General features: G+C 51.4%; 1 protein-coding gene across 1 annotated transcript in view; it reads left to right on the forward strand.

The window, feature by feature from the left end:
- NDUFA10 (NADH:ubiquinone oxidoreductase subunit A10) overlaps window positions 1-13767 on the forward strand; it is a 62554-nt gene extending 48787 nt beyond the window's left edge. The window contains exon 10 of the mRNA XM_064286419.1: window positions 13128-13767. Within this exon, the coding sequence (XP_064142489.1) occupies window positions 13128-13196 (69 nt within the window). The 3' untranslated portion in view covers window positions 13197-13767. The remainder of the gene's footprint in view (window positions 1-13127) is intronic.
- The last annotated feature ends 1231 nt before the right edge of the window (window positions 13768-14998 follow it).

Raw genomic sequence — 14998 nt, forward strand, 5'->3', positions numbered from 1 at the left:
TCTAGGGGATGTACAGCTGAGGCGCATGGCTGGTAGGAGTCTGTCTAGGGATGTACAGCTGGGGCGCCTGGCTGGTAGGAGTCTGTCTAGGGATGTACAGCTGGGGTCATGGCTGGTAGGAGTCTGTCTAGGGGATGTACAGCTGGGGCGCCTGGCTGGTAGGAGCCTGTCTAGGGGATGTACAGCTGGGGTCATGGCTGGTAGGAGCCTGTCTAGGGGATGTACAGCTGGGGTCATGGCTGGTAGGAGCCTGTCTAGGGATGTACAGCTGGGGCGCCTGGCTGGTAGGAGCCTGTCTAGGGGATGTACAGCTGGGGTCATGGCTGGTAGGATTCTGTCTAGGGATGTACAGCTGGGGTCATGGCTGGTAGGAGCCTGTCTAGGGATGTACAGCTGGGGTCATGGCTGGTAGGAGCCTGTCTAGGGGATGTACAGCTGAGGCGCATGGCTGGTAGGAGTCTGTCTAGGGATGTACAGCTGGGGTCATGGCTGGTAGGAGTCTGTCTAGGGATGTACAGCTGGGGTCATGGCTGGTAGGAGCCTGTCTAGGGGATGTACAGCTGAGGCGCATGGCTGGTAGGAGTCTGTCTAGGGATGTACAGCTGGGGTCATGGCTGGTAGGAGCCTGTCTAGGGGATGTACAGCTGAGGCGCATGGCTGGTAGGAGTCTGTCTAGGGATGTACAGCTGGGGTCATGGCTGGTAGGAGCCTGTCTAGGGATGTACAGCTGGGGTCATGGCTGGTAGGAGCCTGTCTAGGGATGTACAGCTGGGGCGCCTGGCTGGTAGGAGCCTGTCTAGGGATGTACAGCTGGGGCGCCTGGCTGGTAGGAGCCTGTCTAGGGGATGTACAGCTGAGGCGCATGGCTGGTAGGAGTCTGTCTAGGGATGTACAGCTGGGGTCATGGCTGGTAGGAGTCTGTCTAGGGATGTACAGCTGGGGTCATGGCTGGTAGGAGCCTGTCTAGGGGATGTACAGCTGAGGCGCATGGCTGGTAGGAGTCTGTCTAGGGATGTACAGCTGAGGCGCATGGCTGGTAGGAGTCTGTCTAGGGATGTACAGCTGGGGTCATGGCTGGTAGGAGTCTGTCTAGGGATGTACAGCTGGGGTCATGGCTGGTAGGAGCCTGTCTAGGGGATGTACAGCTGAGGCGCATGGCTGGTAGGAGTCTGTCTAGGGATGTACAGCTGGGGTCATGGCTGGTAGGAGCCTGTCTAGGGATGTACAGCTGGGGCGCCTGGCTGGTAGGAGTCTGTCTAGGGATGTACAGCTGGGGTCATGGCTGGTAGGAGTCTGTCTAGGGATGTACAGCTGGGGTCATGGCTGGTAGGAGCCTGTCTAGGGGATGTACAGCTGAGGCGCATGGCTGGTAGGAGTCTGTCTAGGGATGTACAGCTGGGGTCATGGCTGGTAGGAGTCTGTCTAGGGATGTACAGCTGGGGTCATGGCTGGTAGGAGCCTGTCTAGGGGATGTACAGCTGAGGCGCATGGCTGGTAGGAGTCTGTCTAGGGATGTACAGCTGGGGTCATGGCTGGTAGGAGTCTGTCTAGGGGATGTACAGCTGAGGCGCATGGCTGGTAGGAGTCTGTCTAGGGATGTACAGCTGGGGCGCCTGGCTGGTAGGAGTCTGTCTAGGGATGTACAGCTGGGGTCATGGCTGGTAGGAGCCTGTCTAGGGGATGTACAGCTGAGGCGCATGGCTGGTAGGAGTCTGTCTAGGGATGTACAGCTGGGGCGCCTGGCTGGTAGGAGTCTGTCTAGGGATGTACAGCTGGGGTCATGGCTGGTAGGAGTCTGTCTAGGGGATGTACACCTGGGGCGCCTGGCTGGTAGGAGCCTGTCTAGGGGATGTACAGCTGGGGTCATGGCTGGTAGGAGCCTGTCTAGGGGATGTACAGCTGGGGTCATGGCTGGTAGGAGCCTGTCTAGGGGATGTACAGCTGAGGCGCATGGCTGGTAGGAGTCTGTCTAGGGGATGTACAGCTGGGGCGCCTGGCTGGTAGGAGCCTGTCTAGGGGATGTACAGCTGAGGCGCATGGCTGGTAGGAGTCTGTCTAGGGATGTACAGCTGGGGTCATGGCTGGTAGGAGCCTGTCTAGGGATGTACAGCTGGGGCGCCTGGCTGGTAGGAGTCTGTCTAGGGATGTACAGCTGGGGTCATGGCTGGTAGGAGTCTGTCTAGGGATGTACAGCTGGGGTCATGGCTGGTAGGAGCCTGTCTAGGGGATGTACAGCTGAGGCGCATGGCTGGTAGGAGTCTGTCTAGGGATGTACAGCTGGGGTCATGGCTGGTAGGAGTCTGTCTAGGGATGTACAGCTGGGGTCATGGCTGGTAGGAGCCTGTCTAGGGGATGTACAGCTGAGGCGCATGGCTGGTAGGAGTCTGTCTAGGGATGTACAGCTGAGGCGCATGGCTGGTAGGAGTCTGTCTAGGGATGTACAGCTGGGGTCATGGCTGGTAGGAGTCTGTCTAGGGATGTACAGCTGGGGTCATGGCTGGTAGGAGCCTGTCTAGGGGATGTACAGCTGAGGCGCATGGCTGGTAGGAGTCTGTCTAGGGATGTACAGCTGGGGTCATGGCTGGTAGGAGCCTGTCTAGGGATGTACAGCTGGGGCGCCTGGCTGGTAGGAGTCTGTCTAGGGATGTACAGCTGGGGTCATGGCTGGTAGGAGTCTGTCTAGGGATGTACAGCTGGGGTCATGGCTGGTAGGAGCCTGTCTAGGGGATGTACAGCTGAGGCGCATGGCTGGTAGGAGTCTGTCTAGGGATGTACAGCTGGGGTCATGGCTGGTAGGAGTCTGTCTAGGGATGTACAGCTGGGGTCATGGCTGGTAGGAGCCTGTCTAGGGGATGTACAGCTGAGGCGCATGGCTGGTAGGAGTCTGTCTAGGGATGTACAGCTGGGGTCATGGCTGGTAGGAGTCTGTCTAGGGGATGTACAGCTGAGGCGCATGGCTGGTAGGAGTCTGTCTAGGGATGTACAGCTGGGGCGCCTGGCTGGTAGGAGTCTGTCTAGGGATGTACAGCTGGGGTCATGGCTGGTAGGAGCCTGTCTAGGGGATGTACAGCTGAGGCGCATGGCTGGTAGGAGTCTGTCTAGGGATGTACAGCTGGGGCGCCTGGCTGGTAGGAGTCTGTCTAGGGATGTACAGCTGGGGTCATGGCTGGTAGGAGTCTGTCTAGGGGATGTACAGCTGGGGCGCCTGGCTGGTAGGAGCCTGTCTAGGGGATGTACAGCTGGGGTCATGGCTGGTAGGAGCCTGTCTAGGGGATGTACAGCTGGGGTCATGGCTGGTAGGAGCCTGTCTAGGGGATGTACAGCTGGGGTCATGGCTGGTAGGAGCCTGTCTAGGGGATGTACAGCTGAGGCGCATGGCTGGTAGGAGTCTGTCTAGGGATGTACAGCTGGGGCGCCTGGCTGGTAGGAGTCTGTCTAGGGATGTACAGCTGGGGTCATGGCTGGTAGGAGTCTGTCTAGGGGATGTACAGCTGGGGCGCCTGGCTGGTAGGAGCCTGTCTAGGGGATGTACAGCTGGGGTCATGGCTGGTAGGAGCCTGTCTAGGGGATGTACAGCTGGGGTCATGGCTGGTAGGAGCCTGTCTAGGGGATGTACAGCTGGGGTCATGGCTGGTAGGAGCCTGTCTAGGGGATGTACAGCTGGGGTCATGGCTGGTAGGAGCCTGTCTAGGGGATGTACAGCTGGGGTCATGGCTGGTAGGAGTCTGTCTAGGGATGTACAGCTGGGGCGCCTGGCTGGTAGGAGTCTGTCTAGGGATGTACAGCTGGGGCGCCTGGCTGGTAGGAGTCTGTCTAGGGATGTACAGCTGGGGTCATGGCTGGTAGGAGTCTGTCTAGGGGATGTACAGCTGGGGCGCCTGGCTGGTAGGAGCCTGTCTAGGGGATGTACAGCTGGGGTCATGGCTGGTAGGAGCCTGTCTAGGGGATGTACAGCTGGGGTCATGGCTGGTAGGAGCCTGTCTAGGGGATGTACAGCTGGGGTCATGGCTGGTAGGAGTCTGTCTAGGGATGTACAGCTGGGGCGCCTGGCTGGTAGGAGTCTGTCTAGGGGATGTACAGCTGGGGTCATGGCTGGTAGGAGCCTGTCTAGGGGATGTACAGCTGGGGTCATGGCTGGTAGGAGCCTGTCTAGGGATGTACAGCTGGGGTCATGGCTGGTAGGAGTCTGTCTAGGGGATGTACAGCTGGGGCGCCTGGCTGGTAGGAGCCTGTCTAGGGGATGTACAGCTGGGGTCATGGCTGGTAGGAGCCTGTCTAGGGGATGTACAGCTGGGGTCATGGCTGGTAGGAGCCTGTCTAGGGGATGTACAGCTGAGGCGCATGGCTGGTAGGAGTCTGTCTAGGGATGTACAGCTGGGGCGCCTGGCTGGTAGGAGTCTGTCTAGGGATGTACAGCTGGGGTCATGGCTGGTAGGAGTCTGTCTAGGGGATGTACAGCTGGGGCGCCTGGCTGGTAGGAGCCTGTCTAGGGGATGTACAGCTGGGGTCATGGCTGGTAGGAGCTTGTCTAGGGGATGTACAGCTGGGGTCATGGCTGGTAGGAGCCTGTCTAGGGGATGTACAGCTGGGGTCATGGCTGGTAGGAGCCTGTCTAGGGGATGTACAGCTGGGGTCATGGCTGGTAGGAGCCTGTCTAGGGGATGTACAGCTGGGGTCATGGCTGGTAGGAGCCTGTCTAGGGGATGTACAGCTGGGGTCATGGCTGGTAGGAGCCTGTCTAGGGGATGTACAGCTGAGGCGCATGGCTGGTAGGAGTCTGTCTAGGGATGTACAGCTGGGGCGCCTGGCTGGTAGGAGTCTGTCTAGGGATGTACAGCTGGGGTCATGGCTGGTAGGAGTCTGTCTAGGGGATGTACAGCTGGGGCGCCTGGCTGGTAGGAGCCTGTCTAGGGGATGTACAGCTGGGGTCATGGCTGGTAGGAGCCTGTCTAGGGGATGTACAGCTGGGGTCATGGCTGGTAGGAGCCTGTCTAGGGGATGTACAGCTGGGGTCATGGCTGGTAGGAGCCTGTCTAGGGGATGTACAGCTGAGGCGCATGGCTGGTAGGAGTCTGTCTAGGGATGTACAGCTGGGGCGCCTGGCTGGTAGGAGTCTGTCTAGGGATGTACAGCTGGGGTCATGGCTGGTAGGAGTCTGTCTAGGGGATGTACAGCTGGGGCGCCTGGCTGGTAGGAGCCTGTCTAGGGGATGTACAGCTGGGGTCATGGCTGGTAGGAGCCTGTCTAGGGGATGTACAGCTGGGGTCATGGCTGGTAGGAGCCTGTCTAGGGGATGTACAGCTGGGGTCATGGCTGGTAGGAGCCTGTCTAGGGGATGTACAGCTGGGGTCATGGCTGGTAGGAGTCTGTCTAGGGATGTACAGCTGGGGCGCCTGGCTGGTAGGAGTCTGTCTAGGGATGTACAGCTGGGGTCATGGCTGGTAGGAGTCTGTCTAGGGGATGTACAGCTGGGGCGCCTGGCTGGTAGGAGCCTGTCTAGGGGATGTACAGCTGGGGTCATGGCTGGTAGGAGCCTGTCTAGGGGATGTACAGCTGGGGTCATGGCTGGTAGGAGCCTGTCTAGGGGATGTACAGCTGGGGTCATGGCTGGTAGGAGCCTGTCTAGGGGATGTACAGCTGGGGTCATGGCTGGTAGGAGCCTGTCTAGGGGATGTACAGCTGGGGTCATGGCTGGTAGGAGCCTGTCTAGGGATGTACAGCTGGGGCGCCTGGCTGGTAGGAGCCTGTCTAGGGGATGTGCATCCCCTGGGGTCTGAACGGTACGTGGTGCACGCCTTCCATGCCCCCCCATCCTGTAACTGAAATTGACCTTGTAAACGTTTGTGAAAACGTGTGTGCGACACGCTGCGGTTTTCTGAAGTCATTCTCTAAACACTTTATAAAGTCACTGTTTACTTCTCTGCAGTCCTCCTCAGGGCAAAGAAGTGTAAATTGGTTTCCACTTTACTGTCTTTTTTCAATTTAAGGAGGCCAGATGCTATTAAGATATTGTGCTCCCTCCTGAGTCGGTGGCACCCAGGCAGTTGCCAGGACAACGGTGCCCCTGTTCCTCTCCCTGCTGTTCTCATTTCCCTCCTGTCTCCAGTTGTTTTCCTCTTCAGAACCGGATCTCCTTTAGCACTCTTTAAGCTCAAGACATTTAGTGACTTTCATACGATAACACTGCCTGCTCTCCGCTTTCTGAAAATCACTTTAATAGAGAGACGTGCTTGCAGTAAAGGAAAGCACAAGGGCCAGTTTGTCCAGACGTGTTGTGGAAAGACACAGGGGTGATTACTTGAATCAATTTCATTTTGACATTCAAGTCTTAGAGCTGAATTTGGTTTCCTTTATTACTTTAAAATACAGGTTTTCAGTTTAGAAGATGTTTACTTGAGTTGGAAGGTGCAGAGTCCTGAGTATCCTCTCTGCTGGTTAGGGCTGGGTAAGAAGGGAGGACTTGTCCCATCCCTGTGCCTCTGGGCTCCATGCGAAGTTTATTACCGAAAGGCAGCACTGCACCTACATGTCTCCGGGGGCTTGTATTTCCTCATGTGGAAAGCTGCCAGCATACCGCCCATTGAGGAGAGAGTTTAGCTAAGAGGTCAGCTTTGATTTGCTTGTGCCTTCTGCGTACCTCCTGGCATAAACTGAAAGGCCGAGCCTTCCACGCAAGCTGAAAACCGAGCTGCCCTTCTTCACTGGGTGCTGAGTTACTATGATTGGTTTTAGAATTTTTAGAAGCACACACTTTTCAGGCATTTAGATAAACGCTTGCAGTAGGAGCTTTTCTAGGAGTCAAACTAATAGGAGTTGAGGGGGATTAAGAATGAAGACATTTAAGCTGTGTGATAATCTGATACTTGAGGCAACAAATAGGACGCCTTAATATGGCTGTATATATGTAACAGGCTGCGGTGTTTATATGTTAAGAATATAAGGCACTTGTTTTTAAAATAAAGAGATTTTTTTTTGAAAATTGGCTTCAAAAAAATGAAAAGATTTTTTTTGAAAACTGATTTAAATTTTGTTGCACTTGATACATGCTTACTTAACTGATGAAAATTTAGGGAAATCGTATATCAAAGAAAACCCACTGCTGTCGAGTCAATTCCGACTCATAGCGGCCCTCCAGGACAGAGTAGAACTGCCCCATAGGGTTTCCAAGGCTGCGATCTTTACGGAAGCAGACTGCCAGGTCTTTCTCCCTTGGAGCGGCTGGTGGGTTCAAATCAACCATTTTTAGTTTAGCAGTCAAGTGCTTAACTACTATACCATCAGGGCCCCATATCAGAAAACTGGCTTCAATAAACATTTTCTACAGTGTTCTTTAAAATTAATGAAAAATTCTACGCAGTGTCCGTTAGCATTTATGTATAATAACAGAAAACAGGAGTTGGAATTAGACCTCCTCAATCATTTCTACCATTTACCTTAGCTACTCAATGTTTAAGAACAAGTTTCAGAGTCTCTTCCGACATCCATTTTGGTCTTTTCTTTCTTTCTTGCCTTTTAAATGACCTTTTGCTTTGTTCATGTATGATGTCCTTGATGTCTTCCCACAACTTGTCTGGATTTCAGTGCATCAAATTATAATTGAGATTCTCTCCAGATGCAGGTGGAATATACAGAGTGACTGTATCAAAAAGAATGGTTGATGTTCAGCCTTTCAGGAGGTAGCATATGATCAAGAACCGGTGGTATTGAAGGAAAAAGTCCAAGCTGCACTGAAAGAATTGGTTAAAAAAAAAAAAAAAAGGCTGCAGGAAGTGACGGAATACCAAATGAGATCTTTAAACAAAGGGATGCAGTGCTGGAGGTACTCATTCGTCTATGTCAAGAAATTTGGAAGATAGCTACCAACTGAGTAGAAGAGATCCATATTTGTGCCCATTCCAAAGAAAGGTGATACAGGAGAATGGGAAAATAATTGAACAATATCATTAATATCACACACAATTAAGTTTTGCTGAAGATCATTCAAAAGCCGTTACAGCAGTAGATGAAAAGAGAACTGCCAGAAATTCAAGCCAGATTCAGAAGAGGACGTGGAACCAGGGATATCATTGCTGATGTCAGATGGACACTGACTGAAAACAGAGAATACCAGAAGGATGTTTACCTGTGTCTTATTGACTATGCAAAGGCATTTGACTGTGTGGATCATAACAAATTATAGATAATATTGGGAAGAATGGGAATTCCAGAACACTTAATTGTGCTCATGAGGGACGTGTACATAGATCAAGAGGCAGTTGTTCGGACAGAACAAGGGGATACTGATTGGTTTAAAGTCAGGAAAGGTGTGCGTCAGGGTTGTATCCTTTCACCATACCTATTCAATCTGTACACTGAACAAATAATCCTAGAAGCTGGACTATATGCCGAAGAACGGGGCATCAGGATCGGAGGAAGACTCGTTAACAACCTTGGATATGCAGGTGACACAACCTTGCTTGCTGAAAGTGAAAAGGACTTGAAGCACGTGCTGATGAAGATCAAAGATGAAAGCCTTTAGTAAGGATTACACCTCAACATAAAGAAAACAAAAATCCTCACAACTGGACCAATAAGCAACATCATAATAAACGGAGAAACAATTGGTATTGTCAAGGATTTCATTTGACTTGGATCCAGGATCAACGCCCATGGAAGTAGCAGTCAGGAAATCAAATGACGCATTGCATTGGGCAAATCTGCTGCAATAGGATCTCTTTAAAGTGTTCAAAAGCAAAGATGTCACTTTAAGGAATTAGGTGCGCCTGACCCAAGCCATGGTGTTTTCAATTGCCTTGTATGCATGAGACAGCTGGACAATGAATAAGGAAGATGGAAGTAGAATTGACACCTTTGAATTATAGTGTTGGCAGAGAATATTGAATGTACCATGGACTGCCAGAAGAACAAACAAGTCAGTTTTGGAAGAAATGCAGCCAGAGTTCTCCTTAGAAGCAAGGATGACAAGACATCACCTCACGTACTTTGGACATGTTGCATGTTATCAGGAGGGACCTGTCCCTGGAGAAGGACATCATATTTAGTAAAGTATAGGGTTTATAGGGTTAGTGAAAAAGAGGAAGACCCTGGATGAGAGATGGATTGGCACAGTGGCTGCAACAATGGGCTCAGACGTAACGAAGAGTGTGAGGATGGCACAGGACCGGGCAGTGTTTTGTTCTGTTGTATATAGGGTTGCTATGAGTTGGAGCCAACTTGATGGCACCTAACAACAACAACTGCAATCCCTGCAGAACTCCTTCATGGTCGTAGGGGTGCAGGGTATGTCGCACACTGTGTCCCAGCATTTGCTCCGTCCCTCCTCCTTCCTCCCTCCTCCTCCTCACTCCTTCCTCCTCCCTCCTCTTCCCTTCTCCCTCCCTCTCCCTTCCTCTGTCCTTCTCCTTTCTCCTTCTTCCTCCCTCCTCCTTTTCCTCTCTCCTTCCTCCTCTTTCTTCCTCCCCCCTCCTCCCCATCCCACCCCCTCTGTCCTTCCACCTTCCTCTTCCTCCCCCCTCTCCTTCCTCTTCCCTCCTCCCTTCTCCCTCCCTCCTTCTCCCTCTGTCCTTTTTCCTCCCTTCACCTGCCGTCTCTCCCTCCTCACCTTTCCCTCCTTCCACCTCCCTCTGTCCCTCCATCTTCCCCTCTGCCCTACTCCCTCATTCCTCTCTTTACCTCCCCTCCTCCTTTCCCCCTCCATCCTTCCTCCTCCCCTCCCTCTTTTTCCCTCCTCCCCAAGTACCCCCCTACCCAGTGGCTCCCCTGCTCTATCTGCCTCTGAACTCTGTTTACTGGCTCAGTGGGATCTCTCCACATTCCACTCCTCCACCCCTTTCAGGACTCTGTTTCGATGGAGAACATTCTCCTTATTTTACATGTACTTTATACTTCATAAGGTTAGAGGGGATGGGCTGCTTTTTGTCTGTACTTCTCAAGGCAGCTGTGCACAAGGCTTCCTGTGTGCAAGACACTCAGTTTCTTCCTGGGGAGGGGTGAGCACGCCTTCTTTTCCTGCAGCAGGCCCTCCAGGCACCAGTGTAGAGCCTGTCAGCTGGTAGGTAAGTGGGCTGCAGGGATGCCTCGTGTGATCCTTGGGGCTCCTGAGGGCACGTGGAAGAACAAGTAGACACCATCCTGGCCTGTCCCACTGTGGGGGGCTCTTACCCTAAATTCAGGGCATGCTTAGAGCGGCACGCAGAGCCATGGTCACAATCAGTGAGACCATTCTGGGAACCTGTCCTCAACTTCCGGTCACTCCGTCACAGCCATTGCACCCTCAGAGAAGCACCTGGCACCTAGATGCTTCATGAGCATTTGCTGAGGAAAGGACTCACAGCGAATAGTGAGACTGCCCTCAGTGCCAATGGTCACCTGCTCACTGCACCCGGGCTCAGCAGACTCTCCCAGTCAGGGGCCATGGAGTGAAGATTCTTGGCTTTGAAGCCTCTGTCCTTTGGCAGGCAGTAGCCAGAGCAGACCGTAAGCAGATGGCGGGACTCTGTCCCAGTGAAGCCTGTGTGCAGAAGCGGGCAGCGGCCGGCTTGCCCTGTGGGCCCTGGTTTGCTAACCCCTGCACTAGGCAATAAGAGGCCTGGCCTTGTGGAATAGAAGTTGGTGAGGAGAAAGAGAAAGTGAAGCTGGCTGTCCCCACGTGTATGCACAGCAGCTTCACAGTCTGACCTAGTCCCCTGCACTCGCCAGTTAAAGCGGCTCTGATTGCCAGGTCAGCGTCTCTCTTTGCTTATTGTTCGTTTTTTCCCTTGAGCAAGCAGTTCCTTTTCTAGGACTTTATCCTAAGCACCTTAGTCTTTTGTAAATAACAAAGTGTTCTTCACAATGTAGAACCCTAGCATTTGGGGGTTGGTTCCGCAGGCTGGGGTGCACCCAGGGGCCGGAGGACTCTGTTGGGAAGGCAGACCGGGCCAGCGATGGAGTTCACGGTCTGGGTCCGGGAAGGGACTGGCCACGTGACCTTGGGTGAGTGACCTACCTGCTTCTCCCTTTCTAAGGAAAGGCCTGCCAGTGCAGTGAAACTCAAAGGGACAGAAGCCCTTCCCTGCCCCTCAGCCACCACACCCCGTCTGAGGCAGCCCTTGTTGGGTTTCTTACAGAGCCTCCCAAGGGTGGCACGTCACCTCTTGCTCTGTTGGTCATGGCCTGGGCTGCGAGTGTGTGCCACCTCCGTCCCGAGAAGGGCAGTGCAGGCATGAGCCTGCACGTGGGCCCCTCTGCGCCTCCCCCAGGAGAGCTGCCCAGGACCCATGACCCTCAGGGAGCAGCTGTACTCCGCAGCCCTGAGGTGTGGGGGTCAGCCCCCAGCATGGGTCAGCACACTGGTGAGTTCCTTCCCAGGTCTCAGCAAAGGCCCTGTGACCCTAGTGATAGAAACCCTGGAGGAGGCCCAATGGGATGTCAGGTGGGAGACAAGCCGGTCACCGGGCAGTGCTGGAAAGACATCTTTGTCATTTGCTGCGTGTTTGGTAGTTGGCCCTTATTGAGTAACTTGCTTTCATTTTCATTGTAAAATGGAAAAGGTGAAGAAGCAGCCTCCCTCAGGTGTTAAGTTTGTACCAAACCCATTGCCGTCGAGTTGATTCCAACTCAGGGTGACCAGTGTACCTGAAGTGAGTGATCATTCAGTAAGCTTAAAGTTATCCTCAGGTTATATATTCAGAGCAGAATTTAAAGAAATGGACGTTGAAAGGGTTTTACTCTCTCCGTCAGTTGCTCTTCTTTCATTCCTGAAGGGTTCTTGGTTTGGCCGCATTGTATACATTCAGCAGACGCTCAAACTTGGACAAGATTAGAGTGCTTTTCTACTCTTTTTTAAAGTAGGTGTATGGTCTGCTACTGGCATATTTAGTTGAATAACTTTTCCATTTACGTATGCACCAGCACGGTTAAGAACATGTCAGTGATGAGTAACTAAACCCAGAACTTGCCAGAAGACTCTGACAGGGCCGATTGTGGGTACTCAGTGGTGCCACCCTGCTGGGATGAGCACTCACAACTCTGCTTACTGAGATGTACTGTGGAATGCTCAGATGCCCCATGGCGGGCTCAGGTGCCCCATGGCAGGCTCAGGTGCACCCTGATGAATGCGAGCTGGGCTTAGAGAGATGAAGGCATATTTTAAATTAGCGAATCTACACTTTATGTAAATAAAACTTTGACTTTACTCAAGTGTTATTTATGCCTAGAATGTCCATTGGTCCTTATTACTTTAGACAGAAAGGGTGGGTCCAGGGCCTCATTAGACATCATCAACAGCCCTCCTGGCCTTGTGTTTGAGACTCCTGGGTCTTGGACAACCTCGGTGCCCCCTCGCATTCTTGGGAGGTTGCTCATGGTTCATGTTTGTGCCGCGCACCGTCACCATCTGGGCGAACTTGTCTACGTGTGCGTTTATCGCAGTGAGTGGTAGCAGAGGCAGAGCTGGCACTTTGGTGTGGTAGCTGTTGAATCTTTGGCTGGTTAGAATAGTAAAGGAAAACAGTGGAAGGCCTTCCTGTGCCTGCCTGTAGTGGGTACAAACTTCCTCTTTGTCCATCTTGATGGGAAAGTCTAAGAAAGGGAACTGAACATTTTGTTCCCACTCACTGTAACTCGACAAGGTAATACTGTGCTTGAATGGTTCCCTGGCCTGACAGCGAAGCTTCCAGAAGCTTCTTCCAGGTCTGTGGACTGCCTGCTCGCACAGCTCCTGTGTGAGGGGCATGCCACTGGGACAGGCGTACCTGTCCGGACCTTGCTGGCTGAGCTTCTTTTCACCGATGGGGACGTGTCTGTTGCTGTCTAATACTCTGGTTTGCCCCCAGCTCCACATTCGGCCTGGCCTGTGCCTGGGGTGGGCACTGACTCTGGGGGCTGCATCACGGCTCCCTGCCCTCTGGCTTCTATATGGGCATAGCCAGTGGGAGGAGAGAGAGGGGTTGGGATGTCTGTCCTGCCAGCTCTGCTCCTGGGGGTCTATCCCACAACTCTAGCTCCTTTGTAGAGTGAGAAAGGATGCTAGAGAATTTAGGACGTGACAGAGATGGCATTAAAAATGCAAAAAACTGACTTCTTTAAAACTGCACAGTTACAGACCATTTTAAACAGTATGTACCTGTGACTTTTCCCTCTTGCAGCTGCAGGGCCGGAAGTACCAGCCTGGGTACAACGCTGACGTGGGCGACACGTGGATCTGGCTAAAGTGAGTGGGACCCCCTCCTCTGCAGCTCTGCTCTATGAAGGAGCTTCCCGTCCGCCTGGCTCTCGTGCGCTCCATGTAGTGTTCCAATCTAAAATAAATAAATGAACCAGAAATCACACAGTAGGAGAAACGGCCTAGCAAAAAGCAGTCTGTTCTGTAGTATGGCTCGTGGAGTTGATGGAAACAACTTCCACGTAAGAGGGTTTGGAACTTTCTAGCTTTATTTTGGAATGATCCATAATTATCACTGGTAAAAAAAAAAAAAAAAAGGGTCTGCTTGCTACAAAAGACCAACTATTAGTGAAGAATCTCCTTTCGTCCCAGTTGTGCAGATTTTGTACACTGTTGCTTCAGTCTTCAAGAAATAAAGCCGTTTCTATGTGAATGCCTCTCCATTTTGTATCTACAGCATATGTGTGTATATAACATGTGTATTTTCCATTTCCCTGTGGTTTGCTTTGACGTGGTTTGGTTTAATTCAGACAATTATGGTTGAGGAGTTTTCCTGAAGTCTTTATTTGAATCATTTTAGCAATCTAACTGCTACATGAGAAAAAAAAGTGAAAATAGGAAAAGGAGGAGGAAAATTACCATAGGTTTAGACAAGAATGTGTTTTAGAAGAGGTCTTAAAGAAGGCTCATGCAGCAGCCTTCATCAGCCGACCTCGGGACTAGAGCTGAGAACGTGGATGAGAGAAAATGCAAACTGCAATAGTACAGTTACTTTCTTCAATTTCCTGAAGGTCAAGCTGTTAATAAAACATGAGTAATGAGAAAGAAAATCATGATTCTTTATTCACCTCTGCTGAAATGTAGAAGACAGAAGTAAAATGAAAATCTCTTGCAGGCTAGCCATCATGTTCAGAGTTACAGTTCAGCTAAGTGAGAGCTGTGCTGCCCATTATGGCCACTCCTTGCCGCATGACTACTTAAATTTAATTAGAATTAAATGCAGTTTATAATTCAGCTTCTCAGTGGTGCTGGCTACATTTCAAGAGCCCACAGCCTCATGGCAGTGACTTCCTTCTGGAACAGCGTGGAGGAGAACATTTCGTGTAGGCCATTCTGATGTAGAACATGGCTTAAGAAGACTATACACTTTCTTTTCTGTTTTAGGTCTTAAGTACTGAAAATAAAGTTTCCCAGCAGTTTTTGAGCTGGAGTCCAGATTTAAGTGGCTGAAGTTTTGCATTTCAGTAAGAAACTAACTGCTTTAATCACTAAATGGAAGTGCGGCCAGGCACTGGGCCAGTCTTGCTGAATCCTTTGGTCTCAGCGCCTCACAGACCCATTAAGGCAAGCAGGAGAGGAAAAGAAAAATGTCTTTAATTATCTTGGATGTTCCTAATGTCTTGACTGTAATGAGCAAGCTCTTTACATAACCCTTTCAAGACCCTATTATTTTCTACTTCGATTTTTTTTTTTTTTTTGATACCATGTGTTTTCATTAATGGAAGAAGCATGCTGAGTCATGGGGTGTGTTTGAATTTTTGGATGATAATATGGATTTTGAGGAGTATGTGGAAATACATGGTTACCACAAAACTTTGGGGGTTATTGATTCTCATAATTGGGTGCCCGTGTGTCCCTCTGGTCTCAGGTGGCGTGATGTATTTCAGGGCACCTTCCATCTGGCTACCTCTGGGGAACCTTTGGTATTCCAAATACGATGAACACACACACCCACACACACAAAACAAGCCCACCAGGGCTCCCTAATTATCACACAGGACACCATAAATATGCTTACAGGGCTTATCTAGGGGTACAAAAGCTAAAAAGACAAAATTTTTACCCAGTCACACT

This window comes from Loxodonta africana, chromosome 6, assembly GCF_030014295.1.
Source record: "Loxodonta africana isolate mLoxAfr1 chromosome 6, mLoxAfr1.hap2, whole genome shotgun sequence".
NCBI classification, from domain to species: Eukaryota; Metazoa; Chordata; class Mammalia; order Proboscidea; family Elephantidae; genus Loxodonta; species Loxodonta africana.